Source organism: Anser anser (genome assembly GCF_964211835.1).
Source record: "Anser anser genome assembly, chromosome: 13".
Lineage (NCBI taxonomy): Eukaryota > Metazoa > Chordata > Aves > Anseriformes > Anatidae > Anser > Anser anser.
This window is the reverse complement of record NC_139734.1, coordinates 12,045,374-12,059,935: the sequence shown is the minus strand read 5'-3', so window position 1 is coordinate 12,059,935 and position 14,562 is coordinate 12,045,374. Positions and strand designations below refer to the sequence as shown.

Here is a 14,562-nt window from a genome sequence, read left to right as displayed (position 1 = left end):
TCATTTGCACAATCTAGCCATAATTTTGTTCTTGATCTTCTGTCCTCCCATGAAGTTTTTTATTAGGATTTGTAAAACTTTTTTTTTTTTTTTAAGATAAATTATTTTTCTTCCTTTTATTCAAAATGACTATTGAGAAAGGAGGAGAGTCAAAGCATTATGGGATTGTACCTCTAAGCCTTTCTGTGTTGAAGATCTCAGAACCCAAATAAAAATTAAATTCTGCTCGTGTCATTAATACAAAAAAAAATCACTGATTTCTGAGGGACTATTTGTACAACAAAGGCAACCAGGATTTGTTAGACAACAGAAAATATGAGAAGCTATCATAAAAAAATATAAACTGCCTAAAGTGATTAGAAAACATTAATGTTTTACTACATTATAGATCCTCTTTGTCCTATATACAACTGTTCTGAAAGAGAATATTACAGGCATTTAACAAAGTCTAGTTTCAGAAATATTATTGTACCAAACAATTTTATTTATACTTCATACAAACTTTAAGTCAACACTGGCTAATATTTTGATGTTGCTGAAGGTAAACAGAAGTCATAAACAATAGTTTTCTATCATTTTACATTGGATTGGACTTTATAAATAACTTCTTTAATTATAAACTAATCTAGAATAGTAATGATTGAAGCAGGGTAAAACCAATACACTTTGTCTTCTTTATTTCAAAATAGAGTGATTATAAATACATTCTTCTTGTATTTCCTGCCCAACTCTTTGGATGCAACCAAAAAGAAAAACAAACAAACATACAAAAAAAAACCCACAAACCAAATCCCCAAAACAGCCACAAAAAAAAAAAGAAACCCAAGCAAACAAAAAAAAACTCTCACTGTGCTCATTTCATATATCAATGTACAAAACATGCAAAAGATATAATAGATATTACACTATCATCAAGTTCTGGATGTCTTTTGTTGATTCTGAAACATTTGTTAACATTTTTCACTAGGCTATACCTTTTATAATTTATAATGTCATTATGGCTTTTTTCAAATAAAAATTATTTTGTAAAAGATGTTTTTATATTACATTTCCATATCATTGTCAATCTTGAACACTAAATGCAAAATGTAGCTCATTTAATGGCCTTGTGTTCTTGTACCATAGTAGTTTTCTGATAAAATTGCACAATTGTTTTTTTTTTTTTTCTTTTTTCAAGGAAATGATTACACTTTATTAATTGCATTTAAAAATGGAAACTTATTCATAATACAGTGAACACAACAGGTTATGTTAACACCATCATTGATTTAGTTTATGTCTATGGGTCTTAACAGCCATTTTGCAACCATGCCCACTCAAACCAATATAACAAACAGACAGATCCATTAAGCCACATCCAAAGAGTCACTTTCCCAGACAGACTGACTGTAGAATTGAATGGACATTACACTAAAACTGCTGTACAGACACATATGCTGTTTTCAAAACATGGAGGAAATAAACTGACATTAAGGTTGCCATTCAAAGTAACAATATTACAGAAATATAGTGTTTTGCCAACTTTGCATTCTTTACTCACACTATTATGCCTATATAATGCACCATGTATGTAAAATACTCAGGAACAATTTCTACAGGAAGGTCCAGACTGTGCAATTTTTATTGATGCTGGTGAACCTATGCTCAACTGCATAATCCCAAAAGAGCTACTGGACAACTCACGGGAGAAAAGCAACCAACAGTTCATGGTTAGACAGCTGGGCTCTATGTATTACACACAATACTTCTGTGCCTGCTCTTTTGGAGGTCAACAACAAAACTCCATCTAAGCCCCATTCTTGAGCAGGTGTTTCACTATTAGATCAAGAATAATAACTCCACATGTGATTTAAATTAAACTTAAATGCTTTACTGGATTGGGACCTCAATGCATAGCAAAATCTGACCCAGTGTAATGGTACAGCATAATAGCTCAGTTCTTCCTGTCTTAATTGGAAAAGCAAAGACCGCAGACCAAGAAAAAAAAAAAAAGGAAAAAAAATGGAAAAAAAAAAAAGAGAGAGGGAAACTAACTTAATTTATTTAGCTGAGGAATTTGTCAAGTTAATTTGTCATTAACTCAGGGCAACATTTGCCATGAACATACCATTTTTTTTAACATCACTTAAATCTATTAGCTTATTTGCTATTTTTTCATATTTTTAACACATTCCTCTAAGCAGAAGGGTATGGGACACAACAGTCTGTGACAGTGCACTGAAGTGTCAGAAGCCTTATGCTTTGGCAAATCCCTGTGAACCCTGACACATCCTCAAAGCCATGCAGCACTGTGCAGAGCAGTCACAGCGACCCATTATTCTCAGCCTGCTGATGGAACCATTACGGTCTATCATGTCAGTGCATCTTTAACACTCCTTAATCCATAGACTCTTGACACAATGAGCTCAAATGTTTTCTTTCAAGTCTTGGCCATGTATTGTCTTACTGGCCAACTAGGAACTTTTTATGTCAGAAATGCATATGTGCATAGTATCCATCTCCTGAAAATCCCTGTGACAGCTTGAATGAAGTAAATTATTGTGCATAGATAGCAGCAGGTTTTTGAAAGAAATTCAGCCATTATATTAATAATTTTATTATCTGAAGCAATTTATATACTTCAGATTACAGAGAAAATAATAAAACAACCCTCTTTCTAAGTTACAAGAGCATAAACAAATGTCTGAAAGTAGAAAAATCTCTTTGTTTTCCTTTCTCTGGAATAAAGAAGCAGTGTGGATTTTTTCTTTTATTTCTTTTAATCTTTGTAAAAATATACTGCAGGCTGTTTGCCAAGTATTGTTCCAGAATAAAAATTTTACAGCAGTGTCATAAAGCCCTGAAATTAGCAGTTTATAATGGAAATAGCTGACACAGGCTTTTCCAGAGTAGTATTATTGGGTCTTGCTGTAATATTTGCTAGTTTCAAATTCATGACAAAGATTAGTATTTACATCCTACTAATCTTGATTGATTTATGTATTTATTATAAAAGGTGAATGAGGGGAAAAAAGGGCTCTGGAAGCAAAGGAGATAGAGGGTCTTATCCAAAGGTCACTGAAATGCATGGAAAAATTCTTGTTCATGTCAAGAAACTTTTGTTAATCTCATAGTATAGATTTTCTGTATGATGCTTTACCAACATATCTCCATTCTCATCTCAAGGTACTAGTGAGATAAAGTGGGGATTTTCCATTCTCCTGACTACTTTCTTTTAAGTTTTTACTCTCTAGATATGAAATACACAGTACTCTGAACTGAGACCACTATATTCATTTTACACTGTTGGTTTAAACAGAAGTCATTTGCCATATTATTTTCTGTTCTGATCAGTTTTTCTGCCTGACAGCAGACAGACAGATAATAAGAACAGAAAACGTATGCATATACGATTAAAATATTACCCTTACCATGAATTCCTGTAAATACATGTAGTGAAAACTATTTAGATTAAGCTATAGAACCCTGAAAAGCAAGACAACTGATGGCAAATAATTGCCTGAGACACGATACTAAGAAACTAATGAATCTATTTCAAAATGCACCATTGGTAAACAAATCTGAAATAAGATAGTATGCTAGTTTCACAAGAATAGTACAGAACAATTTTATTATTATTATACCTGATCACTTAATTCTGGATAATTCTATACACCACATCCCCCAGCTTCTGTTTGGTATATTGTTCTGTTTTTATTTATATTGAATGATTAATGCATTGCGATCAGGAAAACAAGTCAGGCATATTAAATACATATTAAGGAGTACATATTTTCCTATTTAGTATACAAAGTATTTCATAAATATGAATTATATTACAAAAATAATTTCTGCTACGCTCACACAGTAAGCACTTTGACAATTTCGGACAACCCGTTAGAGTTGCAAGTGTTTCACATAACTGAGAAGGAACTCGAGTTTTAATTGGAGATGAGTCTTACAGCAGATTCTGCATAAACATCAAATATTTTCTTCAGATGCCACAAATACTGCAGAAGTCAGGTTGAACTGTTTTCTTACCTTTTTTTTTTTTTTAATTTTATGTATAGACATGTATGTTTCAAGTGGTCAAATTTATTTCATATGTATGTAATTCATGGTATATTTTAAACAAATATTTGCACAATTTAACATTATAATTCCAGTGGTTTCAAGATGCAGGCCATAAATGTAACCAATTTACACATACTATCGAATGTTCTCTCTTTGCATGCTTGTTACTTTTCAGATAATCTTTAAACAGTGCCATTACAACACCACAAAAGGATTACTCCAGTTCCACCAACTTAAATCCACGTGCAGGATGAAGGACCCAGCTGAGGTATGAACACCAGTACCAGGTTTCTTGTGTTTGCTCTAACAAATCACAAGGAGACGATGGTTTTGCATTTAAGGTACAAAACGTATATGCCTCTTGAGGTTAAATTCAGTGTAATGTGTATAAAGCATCCCTTTGGCAATAGAGTTTGCAGTATCCCTACAGGATTCCACAGGGCATGAGCTTTATGTAGTAAAATCTATTAAGGAGACTCTCCTCTACTTGACAAGTCATATGCAGCTACAGTTAATCAGACACCCTTGGATACACCTGCCTCTATGCCTATCAATATAATATAGTATTTGGAAGTTAAAAGTCAACAAAAGGCACTTTCATCATTAAATAAATGTCCTCTGTAGGCAATAAGATTGCATGATCTATATTTTATTCAAAGCTGTTTGTTCTTCAAGGACTTGTAGGTAGTCAGGTGAACCTTGAAGTTTAGCTTTTAGTTCAAAATATTCACTTTTCCTTTGTTCTACTACAATTTTACTATGATTACCACCTATTAGAGATTTCTTGTTTTTTTTGTCTTGTTGTTTCTCTGGGTAACGTATTTCAAAGCCACTGACCCCTATGCTGTTGTATTCTTTTTTACTTTCAAGAAAATTTTGAATAAATACATTGGAATCCCTCCCAGGGAATAACTCGTCCAGTTCATCGATTGTGCTAAGTCTTTTTCTTGTGTCCACATGCAATAAATCCTTCTCCTTGTCATTAATATTTCTCAGAATGACTTTTTGCCCTGGTGGATCAGCAAATGTGAAGCCCGTTTCAGACTCTTTTAAGCCACAAGTATGGCTTTTACTCATCTGCTCAATGGTTTGAGGAATGAAGGCTTCTGCGCCTAGTCCGTCTTTTTTGTTTGACTTGTGATCATGCTTTCTTAGCTGCAGTTGCATAGAACTGCATTCTTGATTTCCAATCCCTTCATGCTTTACAGTTGGTTTTTTGTTGCGACGAAGCACAAAAACAAGAAGACAAAAAGCAACAAACACTGTTAAAATAAGCACAACTAATATGCTTAAGATTAGGATGGACAATGGAACTGGGCCACCAGGAGGACTCCGAACTGGTCCCAGTGGTGTAGTAAAAGAGACAGCGGGCACAGGACTAGTGAACAGAGCAGATGGCTTGTTTAAAAGTTTAGGACAGAGGATCTCATTTTTCAGAGACTTAAGTTCAATGTTAGCAAACTGTACAGGTGTTTCACATTTTAATTCCTTCACCACAATACCTTCATTTAGTTTTTCAAGCCACAGTTTTAAAGCAACTAAATCACAAGTGCAGTCCCACGGATTACCTTCCAAATCAATTTGTGTAAGAGATTTTAGCTGATCAAGAACACCACTTACAGGTAAGTACATGAAATGATTGTTCCTCAGATTCAGCCTGGCAAGCGGTGCCCCAGTAAAAATGTATGCTGGCAAGCTGCGTAGAAGATTGTTGTTCAGGTAGAGCAACTGCAAATTTGGCATCAAGTCAAAAGTGCCTGCTAAGATTTCTTTGATGACATTGTATTCCAAATACAGATACTGCAAGTTGTGGAGGCCAGCAAACATTTCTGGGCTCAGACGCTCAATCTGATTGCCATTGAGATACAATCTCCGTAAATTTGTAAGGTTGCGGAAAACTTCTCCTTTGATCACCGAAATCCGATTGCTGCCTAAATGTAGTAAATCTAGCCCCTCAAACTCAATGAAATCTGTAGTGTCCACATCCTTAATATAGTTGCCATTTACATGCAATTTCTTGGCATTTAAAGGTTTTGGTAGGAGTTCAGCCATTGACTCTATATTTCTTTCTTGGCAATTTACACTTAATCCCAAGTCTGAAGGATGTGTTTTGCAAATGCAGGGGACTGGGCAAGGAGTTAAAGGAGGCACCCTGGTCTGATAAGATACAATTTGACTGAGATTGCGATTAGACAGAGCTTTGCCAGCTACTATCCCCGAGATCTTTGAAGGATTTGTAGTCTTCGGAGGCTTTGTGACTAATCTGTGCACTGATGTTTGAGTGGTGTGGCCATTCGGTGTGCTGTAACCAGGCTCCAGCTGCGAGGGAGGTAGAACACGCACGTCAAAATCACTCCCTGTCCCCATGGAGCACAGCTCTTGCTTGTTGGTTTCTTTCAGCAACCGTCCATACAAGTCACTGGGAGTTTCACAGATAGCTTCTCCAATGTAGATATTATAGGGCATGTTCTCCAGCCATGCCTTCAAGGGCAACAAATCACAAGTACAATTCCAGGGGTTGTCTTCCAGCTGTAATTCGACAATTCTCCCAATGTGTTCCAGAACTCCAATGTATGGAAGCTTCTGTATTCGATTCCCTCGTATATCCAGATGGGTTAGAGAAGCAAATCGAAAAATATTATCGGGAAGGAATGAAATCAGATTGTCATTAAGGATGAGGACTTTCAGCTTGTGAAGCTTATTAAAGGCTCCCCGTTCAATAAACTTGATTAAATTGTAGTCAGCTTGGAGATACTCCAAGTTCTCTATGCCCAGGAAAGTGTCAGCTCGGAGAATCTTTAATTCATTGTTGTTCAAGTGCAACTGTTTTAATGCACTAAGACCCATAAAGGCCCCTCCCTCAATGTTCTGTAACTTATTATTACCCAATTGCAAGGACACTGCATGTGTGAAATTAAGAAAGGTATTTGGATATAGAACAATTAGCAGGTTGTTTTGAAAGTTTAGGTGGTAAAAATTAGACCATGGTGGTTTAAGCTGATTTGGTCTGTAGACTGCAACCTTCTCACAGTTGACATAAAGTACATTCTCAACTGACACACAGGAGCAAACATTGCAAATTTCCACAGATATATCAGCATCTGCAGTTGTAGAAGAAACTGGAGATGACAGAACCAGAAAGAGCCACAGAAACATCTTCTTGTGATCAGCAAGCAACCTTAGGCTCCTGAACAAAGATAAAGAATCTAAAGAAGAAAGAAGGAAAGAAAAAAGAAAACGTTTTTCAGTTGTCATTGTTCCAAAAAGTCGTTTGGGTTAAAAATTGTATTCCACTGAGCTACTGTACCTGCCAAGGATTATAGATAAACTACAAACATTGAATTTAAAATAACATGAAAGATTTTAACAACCAAACAAATACACAGGAGCTAGAATTTCAAATACAGAATGTAAATCTCTGTAAACAAACACAAATAACTTTAAGGTCTGTCAAATATATTTCTGTCTGCTGTACATGACAAACATGCATAACTAACAAAGTAAAATAACCAAAGAAGATTCCAATTTTATGCATATTTACTCTCCTCAGCCCTGCGCTGCTCACACGTTGCCGTACGTTTCGGGGATATTAAACATAAATGCTGATGTTATGCATGCCCAAGCATCCAGGTTGGGAAAGCACCATATAGAAAGGATGAAGATGCAGGCACAAAAGAGAATGTCAATACTCAATGTAGGTATCTATAGCATCGACGCATACAGGTTATCACTACAGTAATAGTGAAATTCACTCAAGGGATACACAGGCATGCACAAATATTGTTTCTGTCGCTTGTTATACCCAGTTTAAAAGAATTGGTGGTACATTGATCACAAAAATACAATGAGTTATCCACAGAATGAGAAGATCAGCTCCGGGTGACCAATGGAAGCACACAGATATGGAAGAAGCATGCACAGGCATACAGCCCCATCCCCCGGAATAGCAATACCCTGACTTGCAGGGTATTCAGCCACAGTTCGCCAGTTTGACACAACTGAAACCTGCCTGAGAGGAACTTTTTTTTTTTTTTTTGTAAAAACTTATGTAATTTGCTCTGATCCCTGCACTGATACAGCGGTGGCTTTCAAGAACCCTTCACATATAGCCAGGCCAGCTGAGCTGCCATTTTTCACGCAGAACTGGAGCCACAGCATTTCCTTTGAGTTAGAAGCTAGATTTCCCCCCCCGTCCCCCTTTTAAAAAAATCAGTCAATAATCGATGCATTGCTCCTGCCGCCCCCGCCCCCGCCCCCAGCTTTCCCATTGCCCCATTTCCCAACTTGTTGTCCCTCTGATTTCCCACTGTGGGAAGCCACCAAGTTGAAAGGAGGGAGCCAGGATGGAAGTGGAAAAAGCAGGAGCCAGCTGGAGGGAGGAGAATCGGGCTGGAGGGAGCCGCAGGGAGGAGAGGATGCGCCGGGGGGCCTTGGAGGGAGGGCAGAGGAGGGACAAGGGAGGAAGGAAGGGAGGACAGAAGGACAAGAGGGAGGGGGAAAGCGGAGGGAGCAAGGAAGGGAGAGGGAAAGGGATGGCTGAAAGGGTCAGGGAGGGCCCGGAGAGGGGCCAGAGGGAGCAGAGGGTGCAGAGCAGCAGCTGCTGATCACCGCGGGCTGCCGGCCCTGACCGCGGCGAGAGAGCCGGGGGCAGCCCCGCGCCCCCTGCCCCAGCTCCCCCCCCCGTATCCCTGCCTCGCCCACGCTCGGGTCCCCTCCTCTTCCTCAGCCCCGGGGCCCCGGCCGGTGCCGAGCGGGGACGCGGCGCGGCTCTGGCGGCGGGGCGGCGAGCCCGGCCAGGAGCGCAGGCACTACCGCAATTTTTTGCCGCAACACGGTGGCCGGAGCCGGCTTGCCTGGTGTCGGCTCCCCTGTGCCGTGGGCACCCCGTCGCCCTCTGCCTCCCGGCGAGGGAAAGCAGGCGGGGCGCGGGCGCACACGCTCCGCGCACACCCGGCGGCTGGGAGCGGGCACAGCGCGGCGATGCAGCCCGGCATCCCTTCCACCCCTCCGCAACAAGGTACAGCCGTGTCCCCCCCCCCCCCCCCACCACCACCTCCTCCGCCTCTTCCCGCACCTTTGCAAAGTCCAGCCCGCAGCGCATTCATCCTCACGCCCTCTCCCCCAGCCCCGCTGGGAGCATCCTGCCCTCCCGTCCCTCCCGCACCTCCAGCGGCTCATGCAGCCCCGCCGGGGCTCCGGGAGGCTGCCGGGGAGAGGCGAGCGCGATGGAGAGGGCTCCGGCAGGAAGCCACCGTCTCCTCGGCTTTGCACCCCCCTCCCCCTTTTAAAACAGCAATAATCATTACAGTAGTAACATCAAAACCTTCGGAATAATTCCGAGCAATTAAAACGCCACCGCAAACGCAGCGGCCCCCTCCCCGCCCGCACTCGCACGCCCGGCGGGGCGGCCGGCCGCCCCCGGGAACTGGGGGGGATGCTCGGCGGCCGGCTCGGCACCCTCCCTACCTCGGCGGCCGGGGGTCGCCGCGGCCCCGCCGCGCTCCGCTGCTCTCCCCTCGAGGTCTCCCCGCCGGCAGCTCCGCGGAGCCCCCCTCCCCCGGGGCCAGGGCCAGCACCCCCCGGCGGCGCCGGGTGCGGAGCGGAGGCGCTGCCCGGCGCTGCGGTAGCCCGGCGAGCTCCGCCGCATGCAGCAAGCGCCCCACCGAGCCGTGCCCCGCCGCCGCGGTCCTCCGCACACATGCGGGGAGAGGATCCCTCTGCACACGGGCGCCCGCTCCCATCGCACTGCTCTCGCCCACCCCTTGCACGCAGAGAGAGCCCCCTCCCCTTCGCCTCGCACGCACACACACACACACGCACACACGCTCGGAGAGAGAAGGAGACGCCGCTCCGGGGAGGCAAGCCCAGCACATCGCAGCCTCCGAAGCCTCTCCCGCACACGCCGTTACCTTTCCCGGAGAGATGCCGGGCTGCGCCCCCGGGGAGCTCGGGCGGCTGCGGCGGGGCAGGCGGCGCCCCCCGGGGCGGTGAGAGCGGCGCGGCCCCGCTGCCGCTGCCATGGGCGGCCGCAGCCACAAGTGCAGCCCGCGGCACAGCCGGGACGGGGCCAGCCCGCCCCCGGCCGCCCAGCACCGCGGTGCTGGGAAAAGCAGAGAGGGGGAAGGAGAGGAAAGAAAGGACCCCCCCCCCCCCCTCCCGGGTTTTCTGACAAGTCCCCCCTCCCCCGCCTTGAAACAAAAGTAGAGGTGGAAACTGAGTGGGCAGGACGGTAGCATTTGCTGCATTCAATGTGAATCGCAATTATGGAACAAAATCGCTGTGAGGAGATGTAACCGACCCGTTCTTAAGACAACGCGGCTATTTGTGCATCTTATTCTTTGTGGTTAGGTGAAATTCCTCCTCTGCTTAGGTAAGAGCTGCAGTCTGGTGAAAAAAAAATCCTCCAATGTTACGCACTTGTGCAAAACAGATGCTGCTAATTGAGAACTCCTATTTACTCTCCATTTCATAATACGAGTTTAAAAGGTAACGAATACCCCCAAACAAGGTGACATCTCCTTCCCAGTCAGAAGAGTCGGTTAACCAAATGAAATCTTGCAAGAGGAGTTCAACTGTTTGTCCTTTACTGTGAACGCTAACGTAATTTCACATAGAGAACTGGTCATGTATTGCACCCATACCAGTGGTAGTTCGGGGTAGTAAACATCAGGAAATGGAAAACAGCAACTGCTTTCTTCATTTACAGATATGAAATAAATAGCTTGCTCTGAAAGCTGTCTGCATCTAATTGAAATAATTGCAGAATGTTATTTTGCATTATGCGGATAGACTGATACCTGAAAACAAATGCAGCTGAGACATCAATAATTTGCATATCATAACAGAACTGAAAGTGATCTATGATCAATATTCAGCCAATTAAAACCTGAAGTCTTTAAAATGTAAACTCCCTTAATTATTGAATTGTTAACAAAGTACTATTCACATAAAAGGGAATGCATGTATATAAAGGGCCCGGTTTAGAAGGATTTGCTTATAGTTTAAGCAAATTAGTTTCTCTATTGCTTTATTTAAATAAACTTCCAGAATAGAGAACATAGGTTTATAATAAAATTAATTTAGGAAAATATCTGGCTTATAAGTTTATTTTAACAGGCACAAAAATGCAGGTGTAAAGATGAAGGTGCCAGTTTTGTTTAACCAGCTATATTAAGCTGGATGTTAAAAACTTCCTTGCTTGTCTAGTAGGTGAAACACCATAAAGATGATATCAAAGACAGATCCCTACTCCCACCACCATTCCTTGCTTAGAGACTGAATCAAAAGTCAACCAAGGAGCATAACAAAAGATCATATTTTGACCAAGTAAACTGTGAAATGAAGAAGCATTGAAGAGAACTGAAATTGCTCTGTAACTAAATAATTCTTGATGTTTGTATTACAAGTGGCTATTGACAATGACATATGTTCATGATGCTGTAGAACTTATCTGACAATGAAACTTAGTTATGCAACACAATTTAATTGTTCAGATTTTAGTATGCTGTTTTTTTTTCTAATTTGCAGTCATGAAAAATAACTCCGCCTCCAAATCTTATTTAAGTGGTTCTAAGCCACTTGTCCTAACCCACAACATGTCAAACTCACTAAGATTTAGGCTGATACATCAGGACAACAAACTAAACCAAACTGAGGATAAAGTATAATATAAGCATGAGCTTGAAGTCAAGATTGTGATCCAAGATGACAGCATGCTTAAGGAATAATTCAGTTTAAGGGGTTACATCCTAGAATCACTTGGTTGTACCCCCTTCTTTGAGATCTAGATTAAACTTCTGTCATCAACAGTAGAAATTTTATAGGTAGCCTGGTGGTAGATAGTAACTGGAAGACAGAAGAGACATAAAGGGCAAGTCAGACTATCTGGTCTGGTTCCCCGAAGTTTCCAAAATTACTTCAGGCTACACACCATGCCTGTTATTGACATCTCTCACCTTTTCTTAAATGTCTAGTTGTGATGGAACCTCATTTATTCCTCTTGATATTTGTTTCTCTGGCCTGTCTGTTGTTTGCCCCAGGAACATGTATTTTCCTTCAGTTTAGCAAAAGGAGAGCAAAAACTATCAAGCAGATAGATTAGTAACACGATATTTTGCAAAGAGACATATCTGAGGAAAAAGTGGAAAGGTGAGATACACTACTCCCCACTGAAGGAGACATGCACGAGGGGCATTTGGTAATAGTACAGTTAGCTTATCAATCACGTCATTACTGCATCTAAGAGAAGTTCATGGCAGAGCAAGGTAATTTTTACTTTTGGCTACTGAAATTCATCATGTAATCTACTCAGAAATTATATATAAACTTATTTATATTTTGTTGCCTTTCACATTTCTGTGGGAGCTTCTATACAACATTTTCGTTCTAAATACACAGACATGCTTGGTCACCTACTTCTCCCAAGTTACTTCTGGGCTGTTGCAAGAACTTGAAACTAAAACTGCATTTGAGGTCTGTCAGGAGAAAAATCTTCAGCAACAGAATCATCAAAATGCAGAGGCCAATTAAGATGCTGAATCCCCTGCCCACAGCCCAAAACTTTGGAAAGCATTTTCCTTAAGCTGCTCAGCACACATGAACATAGGACTTCACCTTAAGTTAAGGGAAGTACTTTTCAATGAATTACTTTTTTATTTCATCCACAGTAATTTTATGAAAAATGAACTGATAGGAAATGGGAGCTAAAAATCCTAAGCATTCTGGGGAGATTTACCTGTACATTTTAAGTTTGCAGACGACATCAAGTTAGGTGCATGTGTCAATCTGCTCGAGGGTAGGAAGGATCTGCAGGAGGACCTGGATAGCCTGGACCGATGGGCTGAGGCTAACTGTATGAAGATACATTATCTGAACTGAGGCTGCATTTGTACACGTGTGGGGTTGTTTAACACAATTGCTTATGTCCTGTATATGCTTATGTCCTGCTTATGGCTGCAAGGGCATCCTAAATGATTTTTCCCCAGGTACTGAATTACATGTCTCTGCTCTCTCCCCAGTTTGTCTGTTTTAATCCTGAAAATTAAAAATGGGTTAGTCCCCTCTAGTTTGAACTAACAAGAGATACTGATTGCCCACACACCTGTGGTTGTTGAAATCTGAAGACAAAGACTAGAAATTGCAATTACCATGACCAGCTGGGGAGCACGCCTGCTCATGAACTGACTTATGTGCTGGCCAGCTGTGAGCAAGCCTGGTGTACCCTGCTGCCAAAATCACACCTGGGAGAGAAGCAGTGTGCACACAGATCTGTTTGGGTTGCTCTCTTTGAAAAGGTTCATGCCAGAAGTTGAAACTCTCGTAAAAGTCACCACAAATTACTGGGAATTACTTTGAATTGGGCTCTAATTTATAATTATTATGTTAACACCACACATTATGCCTTCCTTCTCAAAAAGAATGATAAAGACAGACCATCAGTTAATGTTGTGATACTTTGCACAGGGCCCAGGTAGTAAAGAAACTGTTTCATTTGAACACATGGGAAGCTGGTTAACAATTCTTTGAATAAGAAAGTAAAGGCTCATGTGGGCTTTGTCTGCTTCTGGCGTTTCCATGGTTAAACAATTTCTGTTTAACAAGTCTACAGCATGTTTCTGCTCACAAATAAATCAGTAACAACTGCCATACTCAGCAAACAACAACCAACGCAGCAAAATACAACAATGACTACAGAGAAGCATCTTATAATAGGGCTTCAACTGATAGGACATAGCCTTTTGAGGAGAAAAAAAAAGGCAATAACTCTACTCATTGTCCTCGTCTTCTGTGTATTTAGCCAGACTGTCTGTCGGAAGAGGGGGAGGGAGAGCATCCTTGAAAACTCTGTATGTACTGGAGTGAGTCTCTGCATGTGCATCCTTTTAAAGGTACAGTGTGATAGGAAACAGTGTGAGTCTGCAATACACTGAAGGCAGAACCACTGTGAAAGAGTACTGTGCTAAATAAGGTGGAAGAAATGCTGTCAAATACACGTCTCTGCATGGCTTCATATTATTTCTACCTAACTTACTCCATTTTATCTAGGAGCCCTCTTCAATGTGCAACAAATAACCTATCACCTGCTCCAGGAAAGCATCACCCAAGAAAACACTGACATGTATGCACCCCTTCAACAAGGGTTGGTAGGGGTTTTTCATTCCATTTTTTCCTAGTAATTTGCAATGAGTCGATTTCTTTTTGAAGTTTGATAAAGTAGGCATGCTGCTGGTACTGGGTCTGCTGACTTTGTAAACTCAGCCTGGAGGGATGTGCAGCCCCATAACAGTACCCTTGCCCGATATAATGGTCAGGGCACAGTGGGTAGGCATTTAAATTCATTAAATTGCAATATGCCAGTGCAGTGCCATCAGTACATGTTTACTTATTTTCTTTCTCTATGCTCATTTACCCAGAGATTGTTTAATCTCTAGCTCACTGTTAGAAGCTCAACCCAAGCTTGGCCTATCCTGCTGTCCCCTGAGACAATGAAGAGTGTGAAATCAGAAGACA

At 41.7% G+C, this 14,562-nt stretch overlaps 1 protein-coding gene across 20 annotated transcripts in view; it reads right to left on the bottom strand.

The window, feature by feature from the left end:
• Positions 1-466: 466 nt before the first annotated feature.
• Positions 467-14,562, bottom strand: part of SLITRK4 (SLIT and NTRK like family member 4) — a 242,444-nt gene continuing 228,348 nt past the window's right edge. For 15 of the 20 annotated variants that reach the window (XM_083797037.1, XM_083797039.1, XM_083797036.1 and 12 more), the window contains one exon: positions 467-7,259. In XM_083797037.1, the coding sequence (XP_083653163.1) occupies positions 4,696-7,209 (2,514 nt within the window). In that variant the 5' untranslated portion in view covers positions 7,210-7,259 and the 3' untranslated portion in view covers positions 467-4,695. Of the gene's footprint in view, positions 7,260-8,337; positions 9,082-9,127; positions 9,500-9,519; positions 9,828-9,962; positions 10,127-10,351; positions 11,003-14,562 lie in introns of those variants that run through there. The other 5 variants (XM_083797034.1, XM_083797031.1, XM_083797022.1 and 2 more) reach the window with 5 other exon arrangements.